Source organism: Callorhinchus milii, unplaced genomic scaffold (assembly GCF_018977255.1).
Source record: "Callorhinchus milii isolate IMCB2004 unplaced genomic scaffold, IMCB_Cmil_1.0 Scaffold5, whole genome shotgun sequence".
Taxonomy (NCBI): Eukaryota; Metazoa; Chordata; class Chondrichthyes; order Chimaeriformes; family Callorhinchidae; genus Callorhinchus; species Callorhinchus milii.
In genome coordinates, this window is record NW_024704746.1 from 15,499,930 (window position 1) to 15,520,516 (window position 20,587).

The 20,587-nt window shown below is 37.6% G+C and overlaps 3 protein-coding genes across 5 annotated transcripts; all 3 read left to right on the forward strand.

Moving 5' to 3' along the window:
* Positions 1–420: 420 nt before the first annotated feature.
* LOC103174719 (prostaglandin F2-alpha receptor) lies at positions 421–11,059 on the forward strand. The gene is made up of 2 exons (XM_042335794.1): positions 421–1,469; positions 8,989–11,059. The coding sequence occupies exons 1-2, from the start codon at positions 657–659 to the stop codon at positions 9,298–9,300; spliced, it is 1,125 nt and encodes a 374-aa protein (XP_042191728.1). The 5' UTR covers positions 421–656; the 3' UTR covers positions 9,301–11,059.
* A 1,537-nt stretch (positions 11,060–12,596) lies between these two features.
* LOC121849232 (interferon-induced protein 44-like) lies at positions 12,597–14,852 on the forward strand. 3 transcript variants are annotated; one of them, XM_042335796.1, is made up of 2 exons: positions 12,597–12,650; positions 14,459–14,852. In XM_042335796.1, exon 2 carries the CDS (start codon positions 14,460–14,462, stop codon positions 14,850–14,852), a length of 393 nt encoding a protein of 130 aa, XP_042191730.1. In that variant the 5' UTR covers positions 12,597–12,650; position 14,459. The 3 variants fall into 3 exon arrangements, 2 of the variants coding, with proteins under 2 accessions (XP_042191730.1, XP_042191729.1); XR_006085164.1 differs by lacking the exon at positions 12,597–12,650 and adding an exon at positions 13,532–13,574 and having other exon boundaries at positions 14,459–14,522; XM_042335795.1 differs by lacking the exon at positions 12,597–12,650 and adding an exon at positions 13,819–13,909.
* Positions 14,713–20,556, forward strand: LOC103174718 (interferon-induced protein 44-like). Its single transcript, XM_007887242.2, has 7 exons — positions 14,713–14,938; positions 15,060–15,099; positions 17,262–17,445; positions 17,542–17,694; positions 18,598–18,769; positions 19,388–19,488; positions 19,663–20,556. Exons 1-7 carry the CDS (start codon positions 14,902–14,904, stop codon positions 19,828–19,830), a joined length of 855 nt encoding a protein of 284 aa, XP_007885433.2. The 5' UTR covers positions 14,713–14,901; the 3' UTR covers positions 19,831–20,556.
* The last annotated feature ends 31 nt before the right edge of the window (positions 20,557–20,587 follow it).

Genomic DNA, 20,587 nt, shown 5'->3' on the forward strand with positions numbered 1-20,587 from the left:
GTGTGTGTGTGGGATGTGTGTGTGTGGGATGTGTGTGTGTGTGGGATGTGTTTGTGGTGTGTGTGTGTGTGGGATGTGTGGGTGTGTGTGTGTGGTGTGTGTGTGTGTGGGATGTGTGGGTGTGTATGTGTGTGTGTGTGTGGTGTGTGTGTGTGGGATGTGTGTGTGTGTATGTGTGTGTGTGTGGTGTGTGTGTGGTGTGTGTGTGTGTGTGGGGGGGGGAGGGGGTTGTGCACAATCCCTGTTATAACTTCATTGAATAAGTTTGGAGAGGAGATCGAGCCATCGTTGTGCGCTGCTTCTCGGTCTGTCTGACACGGGAAAGGTCAGAGCCCGAGCGCATCGGGTTCACATTTCAAATGTGATTCCCACCTGTGCTGCTTAGCAAGTGATTTATTGCTGGTCTTCGCTGTGTGATTGGGGACCTTTTTCCCGTTGCTCGACAGACTTATTCGACGAAGAACTAGTTGCTGAGTTTATAATTACTTTATGGCTTTATTACTTTATATTTCGTTCTGTTTAAGTAAACGACCGCAACTTTTTAATAAATATATCTGTCTAATATCTACTGATGCATTATTTTAATTTGTGTTTTGCAGGCCACGGTGCTTGGAGATGCGTTTTTATAAACTCCCCTGAATTGAGTTTCCCCGAAGATGTCCAACAACAGCAGCAAAACCACAGCAGCAGCAACAGCAGCAGGAATCTGGTCCAACCCGGACGGGTCTTGTCCGAGCAATTCATCCATTGGCATCTCTGCGACTGTTCCCGTGATATTCATGACCATTGGGACCTTGTCGAACATCATGGCGTTAATCATCCTCATCAAAGCCTATGAGAAATTCAAACAGAAATCCAAGGCGTCCTTTCTGCTCTTCGCCAGCGGTTTGGTGATCACTGACTGCCTGGGGCACATCATCAACGGCGCTATCACAGTCAGGATATACGCGCTGAACAGGGACTGGAAGTCCATCGACCCCTCTGAGAACCTCTGTCGATTTCTGGGGACTTGCATGGTGTTTTTTGGCCTCTCGCCCCTCTTCCTGGGAAGTGTGATGGCCATCGAGCGGTGCGTCGGCATCACGCAGCCCCTCCTGCACTCCGCCAAAATGACCTCCAGACACACCAAGCGCATCTTGGGCTTCACTTGGCTCTTTGCACTCTCTGTGGCCCTACTCCCCAATATGCGCTTCGGGGAATATAAGGTCCAGTGTTCACAGACCTGGTGTTTCATAAAAACTCATAATATTCAAAACGGGAGAGATGTGGGGATTTTGCTTCTTTTTTCCTCCCTGGGATTGACTGCGCTTGGCATCTCCTTGTTGTGCAATTCTGTTACTGTTGTGGTTTTAATCAGATCTGGAATCAAAAGTAGACCTCACAGACAAGGCAGGTCTCATCATGTAGAGATGGTTGTCCAGTTAGTGACCATAGTGTGCGTCTCCTGTATTTGCTGGGGCCCCTTGCTGGTAAGAACCTTTTAAATATTCTGTGTTTTATTATTTATATCCTTCCACGTTTCGCCCACAAAATATATAGTCATTTCGCTTTACGGTATATTCTGCGAAGCGCTTTGAGATGTCGTGACCACGTGATAAGGAGCTATATCAAATGCAAGGATTATTATTATCGTTAGCTCTCAATTGAGCCCATCTAACCTTTGCTCCGTGCTAATTTATTTTAAGTCACAAGTATGATTTTAACAATTTGTGAAAATTGATACGCTTATATATTGTAGGTCATTTTCATGTATATTTATAAATGGATTTTTACTATAACTAAAATTCAGAATTACCTTACTCTTCTCCTGATAGTATTAATTCTTGCTGTGGATGATTCCAGGGACCTGCTGCTCACGCCGATACTGTTACAAACCCAAATACTATAATCATTTGGACATAAATGAATAACTGGTGGCATTATATTCATCAGACTTAATCTGTGCAATGTCTTCATTTCAGCTGTGAAACCATAGTTAGGTTTGAGTTACTTTAAAAACTTTTGCAAATTGTTTTAATTTGAATGCAGACACTATAAGAACTAATATTGCAAGCCATTCATTGGAATGTATTTATATGAACAATATCACACGGTTTCTTAAACCAGTTAGTTTACCTTACAGCTTCAGAATTCGTTCTGTTCGCTGGACCTGAGTTTCAAAACCTAAATTGGAATCTCATTTTCAATCCGCAGTCCATATGTGAGAAAAACAAACCCTTGTCAGCAAACACGTGACTTTCAGGTGAGCTCTTGCAGACAGTCGATTGTTATTGGATTAATCAACTGCACAAGTGTGAAATAAACACAGAGGATCAGTTTATTTTTTTAACGAACTCCAGCAAATTCCTGCTTTCATAAATAGTGTTTAGGCTCAGTATGAAATATTTAAAGCCATAATGCCCACTTTACTGAGGTATCTGAGGAGAATCAGTGCTTGTGGAAAAGTGAAAGGAAAAGGGATCATATGCCTTTGGGAAAAGTTGACAATAAAATGATTATTCTTTTAATATATTACAAGATAGGTTCAGATGAGCAAGGCCTTTTGGCCCATTTGATCTCATACTCACCTTATCATCCTCCCATCACTGCACCATGGGTGTTATTTTTCGCAATGAGTCCAGCTTTCGAGCCTGAACAACCCTTCCCGGTAACAAGTTCCAGTTATTAATTACTCTCTGGGTACAGAAAAACTTCCATGTTGCCTGTCCTGAAATAGCTATTTGCAATCCGAAACCTGTGACCTTTTCTGTTGCAGCAGGTGTCCCTTCTTTCTCAACCTCATTTAAAATCGTGTATAAAGTCTCCTCACAGAAGTTTCAGTTTGAATTATGCAGAATAAATAAAACACAAACATTGTAAAATAATGCTGTGATCCAGTTACACCTGCAATTAATTTTACCATTTGGGTAGGCTATTTATTTTTTGTGAGGGATGGAGGGTTTCATAATATCTTTGAAACAGTTTTAAATCTCTTATTTTAAATCTCTAAATCCAGCACCATTCTCTGCTATAAATGCACAACCGGTTCAATGGATATATTGCGCATTAGATAATTTGTCTATTTCAAATTTTATGATCCACAATATTCAATACCAGCATTTCTTTAAAAGCAAATGTTCACTGTTCGATAGTAACTATTTGTGTCGATTGATAATTTTTAAAAACGCATAAACAAGCTACAATCTAAATAGTTATGAAATTCTGGAATGTTCAAAGAAATAAATCGGCTTTATTAATTTCGTTCCTATCAAAAAAAATTGCATACGAATCACATTGCAAGTGAGTGGACCTGGGTTTGGTTCCCGGGCAGGGCAAAATGTTGGGCAAATTTCCTTACTCCACCCGCCTCTGTTTACCTAACAGCGAGTTTGAACCTGGCAGTAGTAATAAACCCTTTCAAAAAAATTTGGTGCCTCAATCCACGACTGTTTGTGGGACACTGCTGTGCACAATTAGCTGCCGTGATTCTCCTATAAAATATACAGTCAATTCACTTTACAGTATATTCTGGTGAAGTGCTTTGAAACATCTCGAAGACGTGATAAGGCGCTATATCAAATGCGAGGATTATTATATTATTATCGAAAGTGTTTTTTTTAAAAAAAACAACTTGTTAAGTTCTGCCAATTTCCAATACTTTATTCAATGCATAATGACTAGTTTTGGACTCTTTAACTTCAGTGGGAAAAAAATCAGGGTTTCTGTTTGCACAGACATTGGCACAGACCTGTACCTCAATGTTGTACTTTGAATTGTGGTTGAGCATATTTTACCAACGGGAGGATGCTCGCAGATGTGGCATATATGGTACAGAGTAAGGAACAGCTATCCTGTATGTTTCCAGTTTAATAAATGTCAGGGTGATCTATTGCAGACTCTAATAGCCTTATTTTTCTTGGCAGTATGGAAGAGTAAAAAAAGGACAGGCTGTGTAGTTTATTCACAGGCTTAATGGCTTTTGGTTTCATGTTTTTGTTTAAATTTGTCAAATGTTTGACTTAAAAAGTCATTTTATTATATATTCCTGTATAAGTAGAACACAGACCATTTCTCACATAACGTAAAATATGGATTAAAATATAACAGCACAGAAACAGACCATTCGGCCCAACTGGTCTATGCCTGTGTTTATGCTGCATATGAGCCTCCTCCTGCCCTTCCTCAACTAAGCCTTCAAGCATAACCTTCTGTTCCTTTCTCCCTCATGTACCTATCCAGCTTTCCCTTAAATACATATATGCTATTTGCCTCAACAACTCCACATTCCCACTACTATCTGTGTGAAGAAATTTCTTCTAACTTCCCTATTTGATCTAATTGTGACTATTCTATGTTGATGGCCCCTGGTTTTGGTCTCTCCCAAAAGTGGATACATCTTCCCTATGTCTACCCTGTCAAAACATTTCATCATTTTAAAGACCTCTATCAGGTCACCCCTTAACCTCCTCTTTTCAAGAAAAGAGTCCAAGTATGTTCAGCCTTTCCTGATAGGTATAATCTCTCAGTTCTGGGATCATCCTCGTGAATCTTCTTTGCACCTTTCCAGTGCCTCTACATCCCTTCTATAATGTGGGGACTAGAACTGCACACATTATTCTAAGTGTGATCCAACCAAGGTTCTATAGAGGTTTGCCATACCTTCCCAGCTTTTCATTTCTATCCCTCTAGAAATGAACCCCAATGCCTGGTTTGCTTTTTTATGGCCTTATTAACCTGGGATGCTACTTTTAGTGAATTGTTTATGTGTATCCCTAAGTCCCTTTGCTCGTCTACCCCATTTAGGATTTTATTTTCCAGGATGTATGTGATCATATTCTCAATCAAGATCAATCCAGCCATAAAAAAGTTAAAATGGAAAAGTGTTTAAAATAAAACATTACCTTAACTGGGTTAAAGAAATAAACTATTTTGATCATTCAGTGGTTCAGAGCATGATTGCCTAGTTTGGTTCTGAGCCATGTAGATCAAGAAGGTCTGAGGTTTGATTCATGGCCTGAGAGGAGGTGAAAATTCAAACAGGATTTCATCCTGAATGATATACTGCTGGAAACTACAACAGTTGGATCAGGACTGGTTGTGACACTATAGAGCCAACTGACACACAAAATCTTTACTTGTATACAAAGAATAGACATTTAGAGGTGAGAGTAAAACTGAGTCTTATGGAACTGTATCCCAGCTGAGTCAGCACCTTCTGAAAACAAAGAGGAGAAGAAAATACATAATCAATTATTGAAAACAATCAAAAGGTACAGCCAATTCAATTAAAATAGAAAAGGTGTACTTCAAAGACCAACTAGTAAATGTATCCAACTCACCTGGCTTTTACCAGGCTGAAACAGTACCAAGCTTTAGTGGCACGTCTTAACGCAGGCTACAATGACCTCAAATGGAATTATTTATTGTTATGGTATTTCTCTGAAGTAGGTAGAGTATTACCGGACACGCTAATTGATTAAGCACAAAATATGTCGTGGTCTAGGGAAGTAAATCACAGGCAGGTGTTGGCTGAGTAATCCACAGTGTGTAATGTTGCTTATGAAACTTGCAGTTTGTTTTCCATGTGTGTTTTTTTTGGTCATTTAGATGAGTGACTTGTGGATATCACCATGCCAACTACTCATGGAAATTTCTAGAATGGTTTAGTGCACTGTATCCCTGGTAGGACACACCCTACTTACCCAATTCCAGAGAGTATTAGCCACAGGTTGGCAAGCACTAATGCTTGAGGACCCCAGTACTGGGGAAATCCTGGAGTTTAACCAACTAAAAACGTACAGTTTGCTGTTGAGAGCTCTCTCTGTCAAGCTTCCCGATGCTCGTCCAGCTTGAACCACAGTACCAGTTAGCACTTTGGTTTGCAGGGTTAACGGGAACTGAATAGGAATAATCCCTGCCCCAGTGCCTGCCTCTTCAAGTCCTGCCAACAAGCCTGGCTAGCTGGTCTGTCATCAGCAGTGCCTCGGAATACTGTGTACCTACGTGGCTCAGGAACCAGATTTCCGAGACTACCACAGAAGGTTGACTTGATCCCAACATTTTGTTGCCAAGCATGTCACCTTGGATCCATCATGGAGACCATGCTTATCTTCCCCAAGTAGTCTAGTCACGTGTGGAGATCAGGGTGAGTGTTCTCAGATCCATAATTTATTGCACACATTTTAAAAATATATTATCAGGTGTACTGGTTTAGCTGTGGGTGACACACATGATGGGGTTATAATGACATTATACCGTGTGATTTTGTTTGTGTAAGATGTCAAATAAACCTCAAGGAGGATCTATAACTGTTTCTGGTAAGCAAATTATTTGTTGGTCAATGAAGAAGCCTGGGTTTGCACTAATTTGCAGAATGTGGCTAATATGTCACTATCATTGCTTTCATCAGGTTCCAATTTTTTATTGGTATCATTTGTATTGTATAACAACAATCACAGGACAATGTTTAGACATTTATCCTAAGGCTGAGAGAATTTCACAAGATTGAAGTTTTGGATGAAAAAGCCTTTCTGCTCGTCTGATCCCTGTGTCAAGCTTTATTTAAAATGAATCCATTATTCTAGCTTCAAACTACATTTCCTGTCTGTTCCAGTCACCAATTACCCTCAGAGTAAAGTAAAGCTCAATAGTTTCTGCTCTGAAATTGCCCTTAGCAGTTCTAAACCTGTGTCCTTTTGTTCTACTGTCTTGGTGAATCCAAAAGTATTGGTCTGGGTTGATTTTACCAAACCCATTTAAAATGCTATATGCCTCTAGAAGATCTTCTGTGAATTATCTCTTCAAAACTGCAGAGACCTAACTTCTCAAATTGTTTCTCAAAGTATAATATAAAATATATTCCTCAGAAACTTGTTTTGAGGTGCGTTTCTGATTTCTTTAATTCATAGTCTTTCTTCAAGTTCAGAGTCCACTGATTCAATGTCTTGAAATGTGTGAGTAATCTTGCTAGGTGTGTCATTGCTTTGTCATTTTCACTGTGTGTTTTATTAACGGTCTCAAATGCGAGGCGCTTGAGTGGTTTTGTTTTATTTTATTTTAGTTACAAGGTTTCAGTCCAGCTATTCCATGGCTGCTTTGTTTTGCAATGATGTGATCGATGTTTGTGCCATTCTTTACACAAATTTGGCCATTGTGTACATTACTGGATCATTCTAATTGATTGCAACATTTTTTTGAGTGGGTGGTTAGGAGAAGCAAAAACAATTGAGAGTAAAACCATTGGCACAGAATCAATAGATTGTATTGAGATACAGAAAACTAACTTCAAAGCTATGACTGAATTTAGTAATTTGTCAAATTCTGGATGTTCTGAAACTCTATATGAAAATTTCCCCCAAATGCTCCTGTAATAAGATTGAACATTATCTAAGTTGACCTTAAATTTGTAGATAGATTGTTAGATTTACTCAATTCCTGTTTAGTTGTTTCAGGCATTGTCATTGTTTTCAACGAGAAATAATAGACTGCTTTGGCATTTTGTGAAATTGTTAACTGAACCCAGAAAATAAAATCCTTTCAACTTTTGTGATGGGACATTTCCAATCTATGAATAAATTATAAATTACTAATAATTATTACTAACATCTAAAATAGATGTGATTGTTTGTATAGCATTTTCATACCCCTGCAGGTGACGCGATTCAAAGTGTAACTAAATGCATGAGCTCTGCCAACCAGCATCGAATGGCAATATATTTCTAAATTCTATTAAAGAGAAGGCTTTGGAACCGTCTCGTTAATAACATTGAAGAGCTAAAAAAAATTTTTTTTAATTGTAACAGTTCTGTGATTTTTGCATTTCTATTGAAGTTGTGGCACTAATTTGATTCCCGGAACCCTCTGCAAAGGTAGTTTTAGGAATGGGGCTCCAAAATGAAAACTCAATATATATCTAACTGCGATGTTTACTGTCTAATAATAATAATAATATAATATCAGTCGTATGGAGGTGACAATATACGTATGAGGATGGATTCTCTTCACTTATTTTAAGATGTTTTCACTCGCAACTCCTTATTTTGTTCAACAACTTTTCCATCTATGAATGCCCAGTCAGAATTTTTCATCTAAGAAACAATTTATTTTTCTATTGTTGAATTTTCAAGAACTCCAACTAAGGAAGTTAATGAATTGTTTACAAAAGTCATTTCACTGTGTTACCACTCCTCAGATAAGATGTAATAAGATGTAAACAGCATAAAGGGTAATCCTTAGACGGATACCATGTTTATGCAGAATTCTGGACTGGTTGATTCTGTATGTTTTTCAGTTTATACACTGGGATGCTAAAAACACATTTTAAAGCACTGTCATAAATATATTGATGCTTGATCAACAGTTGCATTTAAGTCATGACTTAGGATGTAAATTTTTAATGTACTGAAACTGTAAAGATTGAATCAACGTGTTTATATTCCTCCAGGATATTTGATGTAAATTTTTCCTCTTTGCTGTACGCTCTCTTTGTTGCTTTACTAATTTTAATTTAATCTACCTCTTCAAAATCCTTTTTTATTCTTAATTTTAAAACCTATTACTCCTCCGCTAGTTTGTTCCAGTTCCCACCATCCATTTCAAAAATGTTGGTTGCATCTATTCTATTTTGAAAGAAATGAGGCTGGGCTACAGTGGTATCAGAAACATATTTGCAACAAAGTAGTTTTAAAAGTTTGTTAATTCAACAAAGAAAATACTACTTTTGTTATAGTTTTTGAAAAGTGATCATTCGAATGCACAGAGCAACAAGAATGCTCCCTAATCCAAATTTGCCATTAAATGTTATTCCACAAGGGATTTGCCCTCAAAATATATCGTCAATTAATTCACTTTACAGTATATTATGTGAAGTCCTTTGAGAATCTTGAAGATGTGATATATTTCTATATATATTTCTATATCAAATGCAAGGATTATTATTATTATTATTATAAGATTTTGATTGTTATTTTGATGACTGGGTTTCTAATGATTTTTTTTTGCCTTGTTCAGGTGATGGTGGCAGTAATTGGCAGCGCCAGGTATCTGGATAAGAATTTGAATCAGCCAGCCATCAATTCATTGCTCTTTCAAGCGGTCCGGATGGCAGCCTGGAATCAGATCTTAGATCCATGGGTTTATATTCTCCTTCGAAAAGCCATTCTAACACAACTCTATACAATTTCAATGCGGTGTTTGGGAAGAAAAAACATTGACCTTCAAAAATGGAATTGCAATTCAGTACATAGTTCAATTAAGATTGCAACTATAGAAGGCACTCTGGCTTCATCTAAAAAACATCTGAAAGTAACTACAACAACTTAAAAACAATAATGCTTTAGTCTATATGCATGAGCTGTATAATTGTTGATGCATTTTTGTCATATGGCAACAATACGTTACAGTGCAAAGAGATATGTTCTCTTTTTGTGATGTTGTATGCATAGATTTGTTTAACTTTGATGGTTTGATTGAAACCACAGTGCTTTTAGGGGCACAGCCAAATTTTTTTTCCAAATTTATAATAGAAAACCGAAGACTCCTATGTGGTTGTAAAGTCATCAGAAACATTAAGTTCTGTTTTATAGTTTTATCAATAATAATGCTGTTTAAATCAATGTTTAGGCATTTAGGGCATTTCCAATCATCAGAACTCATATAACTAGCTTTGAATATTGATTTATTCATTTGTCTATTTTTCTGACATATCAGTCCTGGTGAAGATTGCTTTACATTAATGAAAAAGTGTCGCTCTTTCAAATTGAAAGGAGCGTTATGCTGTTAATTACTTTCATTTTTAGTTGGAATAATTAAAATATGTGAAGGGTACGTAGAATTTTTGTGAAAAATTGCTCCATTACATCAGCTGGAATGACATTTATGATTCCATATTCCCAGCTCCCACTGAAAGTGTTGCTACTGATAAAGCAGGAGTGGTAGGTACATCATTGGAAATTAATAAGGAATAAATGAGCAGATTGCTCCATTAACCATAGTAATTAGGAACTACTGCTCCTTTAATTTTCAGGATACATGATAGTTCCTGGTGCAATAATATGTCAGTATAATTACCAGCTGTTAAAATTGCTGCTATAGTAGACACTCTGGCTTCAACTTAAAAAATTGTGGTAAGCAATTATTCTGGCTTTGATTTTATTTTGAAAACTGTTCACTTTTAAATTTGGCCATCGACTATTGACAATTAAAAGATTAAGGGTGAATGAAATACCTCTATTCATTGTTTTGGGCAGTTCATGTATTGTGAGAACTTTTGAAGATTTTAGCAACCAGCTCCGGAAGGATTTGACAAGTTGCTACACTCACATATTGGCTGATAACTGTGGGAACAGTTACCATATTTGTTGCACTTTTGGGCTTTACTTTTCTTCATAAAAAGAGAAAGAACAAGACGCACACAAAGTATGAAAAACTCAACACTTTATGCTTTCTTGTGAAATACAGTTTTATTTTCTCTCATGAAACAGATGTTTTGGGCTTCAACACATGTCCAGCCAGCCTTACTCTTTGAAGCAACAACCATAGGGCAACAATAATAATAATAATAATAATCCTTGCATTTGATATAGCGCTTTTCACATCTTCTAGACGTCCCAAAGCGCTTATTTTCCTCTGGATCTTAGCAGTGGGATACATTTAAAGGGATTATTGTGCAATTGATCAATGTGAAGCGGAGGAAAGAAAGAATAGTTTGCATTTTAGATTACCTCTTTAATGAAACTCAGGACACAATTAATTAAAAAAGATATTGAAAATGTATGCATCTCAGAGGCACTGTTAGCAAAATCTGTCAGAGCCGAATTAAATTCCACCAGTGGAACATTAGGTACTGTAACTCTTTTGTGTGCTGTGCAGGCAAAGTGATTACAACACTGATGGGATGTTGTAATAATGTAGTATATGAAACTTGTGTTCTGGATTCAAATTTTTTCCCCTCTGTATATCTTGTTTCAAAGGTTATTTATTCATTTTGGGTATGTAAAGGCTGAGCCTGCTCGTGACATTTTAAAGAACTACTTGTGATGTATTTTTTTATTGGCTGATATTATAAACATTTTAAATCATATTCATTGTGTTCATATTCATCCACGATGTACGTGCAATGGAAATACATTTTGAATTCTCAAAGAAAATTTGATTAGAATGTCTGTGTTTAGTTTTGCAACCCACATAATTGGACACATCCATCAATATTTGTTCTTAAGACAAATGCAAACTATTGATTTAGTGGTTGCATACTCTCCAATTTTAGTGAGTGGAACAAATGGCAAATGGGACAAATGGTAATCACTTATTTGTCAACCATGCCAGTCACCGATGGAGCCTTTCACTTTCAGGGAAGTGTTGGTTTACAATACATCTCTGCACTTATGTTTGTCAGGCCTGGCTCAATTGGTGCTCTCTCACCTCTTTGATTGTGGTCTCATGTTAATTACTCTTATTTACATACAGGAAAGAGTGAGAAGGTACTCAAATTCACATCCAGGGGATCACTTTCTCCCCTGCCCCTACACCCACCTAACAATAGACACCTGCACATCTCTCCTTGTGGTTCCCGCTCAGTCACCTTCAATGAAATTCAGCATAATTTTTTCCCATTGAACCGTTTATTATGGGGCTATTGAAATATACTTCATTTCATGAATATTACTATTTAAGTGGTTCTTTTTATTACTTCTGCATGGAAATTCGGCTAACATTTACAGCATCTTCAAATGTAATGGTTAAACATTTAAACATAAGTTGCGCGTCATTATTTAATCACTTCGTGCAGGGAATGAGCAGCCCAGTGACGACCATGGAATTTATATTTTTATCAATATTTCAATTGTTTCCACTTGTTTACTTCTGCATTCTCTCATTTCTTTCATTAATCCCTCAACTAGAAACCAGCTTTTAAAGATTTCACAAATGGTCCCTCTGAACTTCATTATTATTGTGAATTGGCTGTTAACCTACTGAGGTGTCAAGCACAGTATATTCTTCAAAGCCTGTATTACTTTGCTACAGCGGGTATTTTTTATTAGAGGGCTCATGACCTTTCCTTTGATCTTACATCCTGGAATTCTTTATTACATGATGCCATTTTCAAAGTTTATTGCCAATGCTTTATAGACAATCAGTCATTCTCTGGGACAGATAAGGCTGGTTCTTCAGACATCAATAAAGCTTTGTCAAAGCTTTGTACATAATGTAACAAACTATTTGACATAATACAGAGACAATCTTACCACCATCAGAGAAAATTTAGTTTATTCTATGAAGATTTTGTTAAAAGTGCTTTGAAGGTTTAGTCATTTTACTAAAAAAGGATTTTACTTTCTAATCAGGTTTGTTTCCGGCTGCTGTCAGTGGAAAAGGAGGTGGCCACTTTTTCTTCCTCATTTGATCTTTCACACTGGGTTTACAGCCCACATTGCTATGCAAAACACTTGAAGATTCCTACCATCATTCTTGGACTCAAGTCTTGCCGACAAAATTGTACAGTCACTACACTTTACAGTAAATCCTGTGAAGCGCCTTGAGATGTCCTTTTGTTGTTGAGAGGATGTCTCCAAGCATTTCACAGGATTTCCTCACACAAGATCCCACCAACCAACCACGAAACAACCTGGAGGTTCTGGAGGATCCAGAGGAGAGTTTCTTCTGGAGGAAAGGTACAGAAACATGTCTATGTTTCTCTTTTCTATATCTTGCTTTCTTGCTTGCTTGCTTTTCTCTCTCTCCTCTATCTTCCTCTCTCCTTTACTCCCTCGCTTCTTCTCTTTTTGTTTTTTCTTGCTCCTGTCTTTCTCTCTCTCTCTCTCTATGCAGTCATGAATATGGACTCAGGAATCAGCAGGAAGTTCACTCTAGCCAAGATCCACAGGCAGTCTGAGAGCTGCTGATCCTGGGCAAGAATAATGCCCAGTGCCTCAATCACTCTTTATCTAGGAGCAGTATCTCACCACTGTGTGTGAGGATTTTACTTTCTAGACTACCAGATAACGTATAACAAGATGTCATTGATTGACTACCATTTTCAAGCAATTTCTAAATCTTACACACATTTATCTGCAATATAAGTAAAACTAGTTTGCTAAAATTTAAAAATATATTCTCATTTCATGAAGATTTTGACTAAATTGTGGGACATTAGATAAATGCAAGTTGGTGTTATTTGTTACTGATACTGACAGTGTTTTTTTTATAAAGAGTGACTTGTTTTTCAATATTGCCATAAACTTCTGAATCCCCAGAATTAGAAGAAACTCAAAATTAAGGCCGAGTATTCCCTCTGCTGGCTATTGTATGCAACATCAGAGCTGGAGAGAAAACAATGTGAACATCAATGTGCTTTTTGTCTAAGCAATGCCCAAATCAATTGACAACCGTCAGTCAATTTCATTCACATTATAGAGTCTTAATTGAGATTCAATGCCATGAAAGCATTTTCAACAGAAGGTCCTATATTTTTGACCTTGAAAACAAATTTTTGATTGTTTTGCTGATTTGTTTTAAATCCCAGCATACAATACACTTTTGTAACACTTCCTGTTTCACTCTCGTTAGTGAGTGAACCGAATTGATCATTCTTTGGGGTGAGTCTCCTGAAAACTTTGTAGTTGGAGCTTTATTTTTTATTTCGGGACATCCATAGCTTTAAAATCATAAGTCTCTTAGTTGACAAATAAAATGGGATCATTGTAATAAGATGACAGTGTGGCTGCACTTAAGGGGAACTATCAGAGAGGTAGAAGGCCTTGGAATCTGTGAGCTATTTTATGGTGGATTTCATTCTATGTGTCTCATTTTATAAGACGGACACATTTTACTGGACAATTGGAAAGGGATTATAAGGTTAATGGAATGGATAATAAGATCTTTGTTTCTCCCTATAATCTCTTCCTCCCGACATGAAAGGCACTATACAAAGGTAATTTTGTTGCTGTTTTCTTTCCTTTCTATGCCTTTGTATTCCCTTTCTCTTCTCCCTTTCTTGCTTTCTTCTTTTTCTCTCTCCCTTCTATCTTCCTCTCTTTCTCCTTTCTCCCATTTTCTTTCTCTCTCTCTCTCTCTCTCTCTCGCTTTCTCATTCTCTGCAGGAATCAGTGTGTTCCATAAGGCAGTCAGAGCTACTGATTCTGGTGGAGAAAAATGGCCTTTTGTCTCAATCACTATCTATGGGCAGTAGATCACCATTCTGTTTAAGGATTTTACTTTCTGGCCTGCCCTATTCACAGATTTAGTTTTTTTTTAAAGTTATCAGCATTTGTTCTGGATTCCCCTATTTACCTTGTAAATGATTATCATTATCTTGAGTATTTTGCAGTAAATCTTCAGAGGGCTAATGTAAGCTTCAGAATTCTATAGCGTGCATCAAAAACATATGATACTGAAGTAATATTTATGTAGCACCTTTTCCTTTATAAATTGTCAATGAAAACCATGATTCCTAAAACAATACGCAACTTCTTGTTTTTAGCATGTTGAAGATGAAGTCTAGACTTGCAACAGAAGATGAGAAGCAACTGTATCAACTTCTTGGAAACGTAAAGCTGCATTTACTTTACAAAGCCAGTTACCATGGATTTGCTTCTGATACGTTTCGTCACAAATGTGAGAATGAAGGACCTACTTTAACAATTGGATTCAATCCATCAGGTTGCATATTTGGAGGCTACACACATGAGAGTTTTCCTATGTATGGAAGTTTAGTTGATAACCATGCTTTCCTTTTTCGAATAAACAGTTCAAAGAAGAAACCTTTAAAATTTCCTGTGACAAAGGATGCTGATGCTCTGTGTAATTCACAAAAGGGCCCTAATTTTGGAGCTAGCCTTATCTTTCTGACCAATCAGAAAAAAAATCACAATTAATCTTTCTCAGTCTTACATATTTGAAAAAGGTGATTTGTGCCGAAATGATATGGATCTTCAAGAATGTGAGATTTACCGGGTTGAAGGTAAGGGATGTTCAATTTTGCTGCTAGAAATGGCATTGAAATAAAGTGTAGTTGATTTATGTAGTTAATATCAATTTTAAAGTGTTCTGTTTTATCTGCATTCATAATTTTACTTTTTCAGCATTGAATACACCCTGGAGGAATATCACGTGGACAACTGAGTAAGTTTTTCTTAAGTAAGACTATTAATGAGTTTTTCTCTTAAAGGAGATGGCATAGACCCAATGCTGTAAATTTCTATGATGATGAAAGGTATAAAACAGATCTTCACACCACCAGTCCAGCAAAAATGTGCAAGGATCAAATCAAAGAAATATTTTGGGCTTACCTCACCACACAACACACATTCCATTCCTCCTTGACTGATGGATACTGTGAAGCTACAGTTAGAAGGCCACTCTTTTATATATGGTCCCCACATGCATGTACTTTGAAAGCAATCTGTGAGATCACAAAGTCCTAACAAAGACTAACCTCTCAGTCCTTACAAATCTAGATCTTTGTCTGTTGGGTTAATTCATCAAAGAACAAGGATGCACCTCACAAAACAGCAGAAATTCGGTTGCTGGTGCTCAAGAGGTAAATCCACAATGTATGTGTGGATGAAATACCAGTGCCAATCAAAATGAGTTACATGTGGTCTTTGCCTAGAACTGGAACTGATGTACTTTTCTGTCTGCAACAAAACTTTACTTGGGCATTGTTTGTAACTTCCTCTATTAACTTCTATCCATTTCACTATAATCCTTCTCCTTGATTTCCTTTTGCTCTCCATACTAATGGAGTATTAGAATTAGTGCAGGATAATAATGGTATCAAAAGCTCTCTGGATGAGTAATTAAGCTGTAAAAAGGGACCATGGAATGTCAAAACTGAGCCAACTCTCTGTGGCAGCCTCAGTAATCCAATTCCTGAGCCAGGCGGGTCCGCAGTATTCCAGGGCACTGCTTGGCCCAGCAGCTTGGCTCATCGGCAGGATTGGAAGAGCAGAGAATCACTGGGGGCAGGACCTCTTCCCACTCAGCTCCTTACAAGTCCAAACCCTAACGGGTACGGTGGTCCTAGCTGGATAAACAGTGATAAAACTTGCCAGATAGTGCTTTCAATGGCAAGCTGTGCAATTTTAGCTGGTTAAACTCTGGCAGTATCCCAACACACACACTGGGGTCCCCAAGCCTTGGCTCTTCCAAAACTTTGCCCAGTTTGCCTAAGTTAAGTAAGCAGAATGTGTCCCTCCAGGGAGAGAGTGTGCATTCCATTCCAATAAATATCTCTGGAATTTCCATATATAGATGGGTTGCATGGAATTCTCAGTTTGGTTTAGATACTCGTAAGTGTGGTGATGGGTTTCCTCAGGTGTCAGACTATAATTTGCATTTTTCAGCAACTCGTATTTTACACATCAGTTTAAAAAAAGAATTAGTTAACTCACCCCAAAAAAACAATAACTGAAAGTATGTTTTACTTTGGTATGTGAGAAAAGAATACGGAATACAAGGCTTTATAAGTAGGGGCATAGAATACAAAAGTTAGGAAGTTATGATGAACCTTTATAAACACTGGCTAGGCCTCAGCTAGAGACTGTGTTCAGTTCTGGACACCACACTTTAGGAAGGATGTCAAGGCATTGGGGAGGGTGTAAAGGAGATTTACCAGGATAGTACCAGGAATGAGGGACTTCAGTTATTAGGAGAGGCTAGAGAAGCTAGGATTATTCTTCTTGGAGCAGAGAAGGTTAAGAGGAGGCTGAAAAGAAGTTTTCAAAATTATGAGGAGATTCGATAGGGTGAACAAGGAGAAATTATTTCCACTGGTGAGTGGGTCGGTAACCAAGGACACTGATTTAAAATAGTTGTTAAAAGAAACAGAGGGGAGGTGAGGAGAAATTTTTTCACACAGCGAGTTGTTCGGACTTGGAATGCATTGCCTGAAAAGGTGGTGGAAGTCGATTCAATAAGAACTTTTAAGAGAGAAGTACATAATTATTTGGGGAGGTCACGTTTGCAGGGCTGTGGGGAGAAAGCGGTGGAGTGTTGTTGATTTGGATAGCTCTTTTCAAAGAGCTAGCACAGACACGATGGGCCGAATGGCCTCCTTCTGTTCTGTATAATTCTATGATTCTATGAAGTTAACTAATTGCTTTTTGTAAATTGATGTGAAAAATACCATTTTGAATAGTAATAACTATTCCTGCTGAATTGCAGGATTATCCTTTGCGGCTGCCCTTAAGACAATCATTTCTGTTACATATTTAAGTTAGCAGCAGTGTCTGAATTAGACAACAAATATTCTGATCTGGATAAACTAGAGTGTTTTCTTAAAGGAAAAGAACTGAATTGCTTAAATTTATCGAGAACTACAAGCCACTTGCCAGTTCCGTATCTGAGGCCCGAGTTTTGTTTGTTGGACCAACTGGATCAGGAAAATCCAGCTTCATCAATTCCGCAAATTCTGTTTTCCGTGGGCATGTCACCTGTCGAACATTAGCTGGCAGTAGCACAACAAAGGTAACTATGTAAATGTAATGCATTGCACTTGGAAGCTCTATGTTAACTACTAAAGTAGATTTCACTTTATCTGATAATGTATCTGTATCATTGCAGTATGCAACATACACCATAAAAGCTGGAAGAGATGGCCTGTACCTGCCTTTCATTCTTTGTGATTCAATGGGAGTTGAAGAAAGTAAAGGTTTAGGGATAGTTGCTGGTGACATTACCAAGATCATTGAAGGACATGTTCCTGAAAAGTATCAGGTAATTTACCCAGTACAAGGTAACCCTTTTATCATGCAGTCGTCTTGAGTCCAACATATCTGCAGACGTGTTATAAGTGAGGCACAAACAAGTGGCTAACTTCTCGGTCACCAGCGACTTCTTGCGTGATGTGCGCAGGTCCGCCACTGATGCCACTTCCTTTTTCAAAGTAATATCAGCAGCACTTCTTGCTCACAGCTTGTATGCAGGAAGTGATGTTACTGGAGTTTGCTGTGCGTAGCACATGTGCACAGCACACAGTAAATGATATCAAGGCAACCAATTTTTAATGTAAGAAAACGGTTTGTTAGTCAGCACCTGAAGTCGGATCTATTATGCTTAAACTTAGTCCAGATCACAGGACACCAGTGCTCTAAATGAAGCTGCGCTATACTTGGGGATGTTATAATGGGTTTTCCCACTAATAGGTTGTTTTCACACCCTTTCCTGGCTGATAGAGCAGGGGAGTGATTTGATCCTTCTTATGTTAATGATTAATTTGTTGCTTCGAGTGTCATGGGAGAAGCCTGGCTTGGCATCTACAAAGCATCCCATGATAAAACAGTTGCAATTCATCTTTCACCATATAAGAAATTGCATTTGTGAAACTGTACCCACAACTCTGTGCTACAAAGTGCTGCAGTATATTATGCCTCCAGTGTGTTGCTCAGCCATTGGTACCTCCAGGAAACCATGGTGATGGCTCCTTGTGTTGCTCAGCTGTCCTGTTCCTTGCCCATAATGGACTTTGATCCTTTTGCAGGAAATGGGTTGCTATTTGTACCAGAATCAACGAAAATGCTGTTGTGTTATAAAGAATGCAGTCATTGATAACTACACTTTCTGCAGCAGGTGGAATACTTTGAAATCTACGTGAAAATAATTCAGCTATTTTTCTTGTAGTTTAATAGCTCTTCGCCAATTGTTCCTGAAACAGCAGGCTACATTAACTCTCCCACGGTTAGTGAGAAGATACACTGTGTGGTACTTGTCATTGATTCAAGCAAAGTTGCCAACCTGTCTATCAAAGTGGAGGAGAGAATCCGTGGCATTCAATCTGAGTTCAATAACCTGGGTGAGTGTTGTGATCCAATGAATACTGTTGATCTGAATAAAGTGTTATTTTGAAGCTCACAGATGTTTGTTTAAAGGTCCAAAACCTCAGCACGCATACACTCAAGTCCATGGCTCCATGCAACTGATTAGGTTGAGTCACTATCTGAGAAGGCAGATGTCTTAAAAGTGGAGGATTTAATGTGATTATTTGGTAAATGCAAAAATTTGGAAGAACATGTGAAATGTGTCTTACCTCCTCCCCACTATCACCAATCCAGTTTCCTTCAATAAAATTCTGAAGACAATAATTTGTGGTGGGATATGGTTCCATTGACAATCAGCCTGATATCTCATTCAAGTAGTATGCCATAGGTACTGCTCTGTATTGATATCAGATATAATTTTGTCTTCTGGGCTTACTGGATATCAATAGGAGGTGAGAGCTTGATTCATTTATGGGAGGGTGTGCCTCTCACAAACCGAGGCCAATAGTATCTCCACTAGCGTAGTCCTGAGTGAAATCAGCTAACCCAGACAGGAGGTAACATTTTAAAACTGGAGTATGTTTTATAATTAATTCTACACAACCTCTAAATACAGTAGTAAAAAGTCAACTTAATTATTTTTGCCCACATAGGCATACCGCAGGTTGTTTTACTAACAAAGGTGGATAAAGAGTGTCCTATGGTCCTGAATAACTTGGAAAATATTTACCGGAGTGAACATATTGAGAAAAAGGTAAACAACAACAACAAATTACATTTGTAGTAGCGCCTTTCCCGTCAGGAGGACGTCCCAAGGCTCTGCAGTATGAATTCAGTAACCTTATTGAATGCACACTTGTTGACATCCAAAGCAATATTGTACAGTGTTGGGTTTGAAAAGATACTAATCATATTTTTTTTGTTCTAGGTACTTGAAATTGGGGAGCGATTTGGGATTCCAATTTCATGCATAATCCCCGTGAAAAACTATTCATCAGAGCTTGAGCTGGATTGTAAAGTGGATATCTTGATACTTTCTGCTCTTGTGCAGATGCTACGCTATGCAGATGATTATTTTGAAAACCTTGAAGATTAATTTGCAAGACTATGCACAAATTAACAAACATTTGTGTCTTTTACTTTTCATGTTAGTGAACTTTTTTTCTCCCTCTGACCAGACCACGCCTGTAATGTCAACCTTAGCTTTTTCTTTTGGATTTAAAATAATTAGCAAGGGAGCAAAGGGAGAGATGGCAAGGAATTTCTTTACACCCAGAGTTGTTATGATGTGGAATGTCTAAGAACTTGGGTTTTGGTGACTGTACAATAGGGAAAAAAACGCTTTCTAAGTTGTTTAATTTTGTTTCCTAATGCTAGTTGTTATTGATATGATTTACTTTCTTTGTTTTTTTACATTTTATTGTAAGTAAATTTAGTGTTTGATTTGTCCAAAAATTCAAGTGAATTTACTTCTACAATCCATGTTGATTTAACTTCCTATATGACGAATAATTGAGTTAAATTTAGTGTTTATATCTGTTTATATAAAGGCTGTTAACTTTAGGCAGGTTCCATATTTCCAGGGATGAGGAGTCTATTCGCTTGCTTTAAACATAACCTTAACCCTTAGACTGACAGCAGGTCTTTTGAGATTGCGTCTCTCTGTGACTGTTTGCTCTGATTGCAGCCAAATACTCCGTGCTGAGAAATGCTAATTATAGTCATACTGTATAGATGCTGAAACAGAATATCCAACATGTATAACTGTAATCTTATCTCTAAGCTATAGCAATTAAATTGGAAACAATTTAAAATTTTAAAACTGGATCTGTGCTTTATTTGTCATCACTTTT

Bases quoted from the DNA above. Each gene is read 5' to 3' on its own strand.
- LOC103174719 (XM_042335794.1), top strand. From the start codon at position 657: ATGTCCAACAACAGCAGCAAAACCACAGCAGCAGCAACAGCAGCAGGA. The intron at 1,470-8,988 runs GTAAGAACCTTT...TGCCTTGTTCAG, and splicing joins TTTGCTGGGGCCCCTTGCTG to GTGATGGTGGCAGTAATTGG.
- LOC121849232 (XM_042335795.1), top strand. From the start codon at position 13,890: ATGAAAGGCACTATACAAAG. The intron at 13,910-14,458 runs GTAATTTTGTTG...TCTTGTTTTTAG, and splicing joins ATGAAAGGCACTATACAAAG to CATGTTGAAGATGAAGTCTA.
- LOC103174718 (XM_007887242.2), top strand. From the start codon at position 14,902: ATGGATCTTCAAGAATGTGAGATTTACCGGGTTGAAG. The intron at 18,770-19,387 runs GTGAGTGTTGTG...TTGCCCACATAG, and splicing joins ATCTGAGTTCAATAACCTGG to GCATACCGCAGGTTGTTTTA. The intron at 19,489-19,662 runs GTAAACAACAAC...TTTTTGTTCTAG, and splicing joins GTGAACATATTGAGAAAAAG to GTACTTGAAATTGGGGAGCG.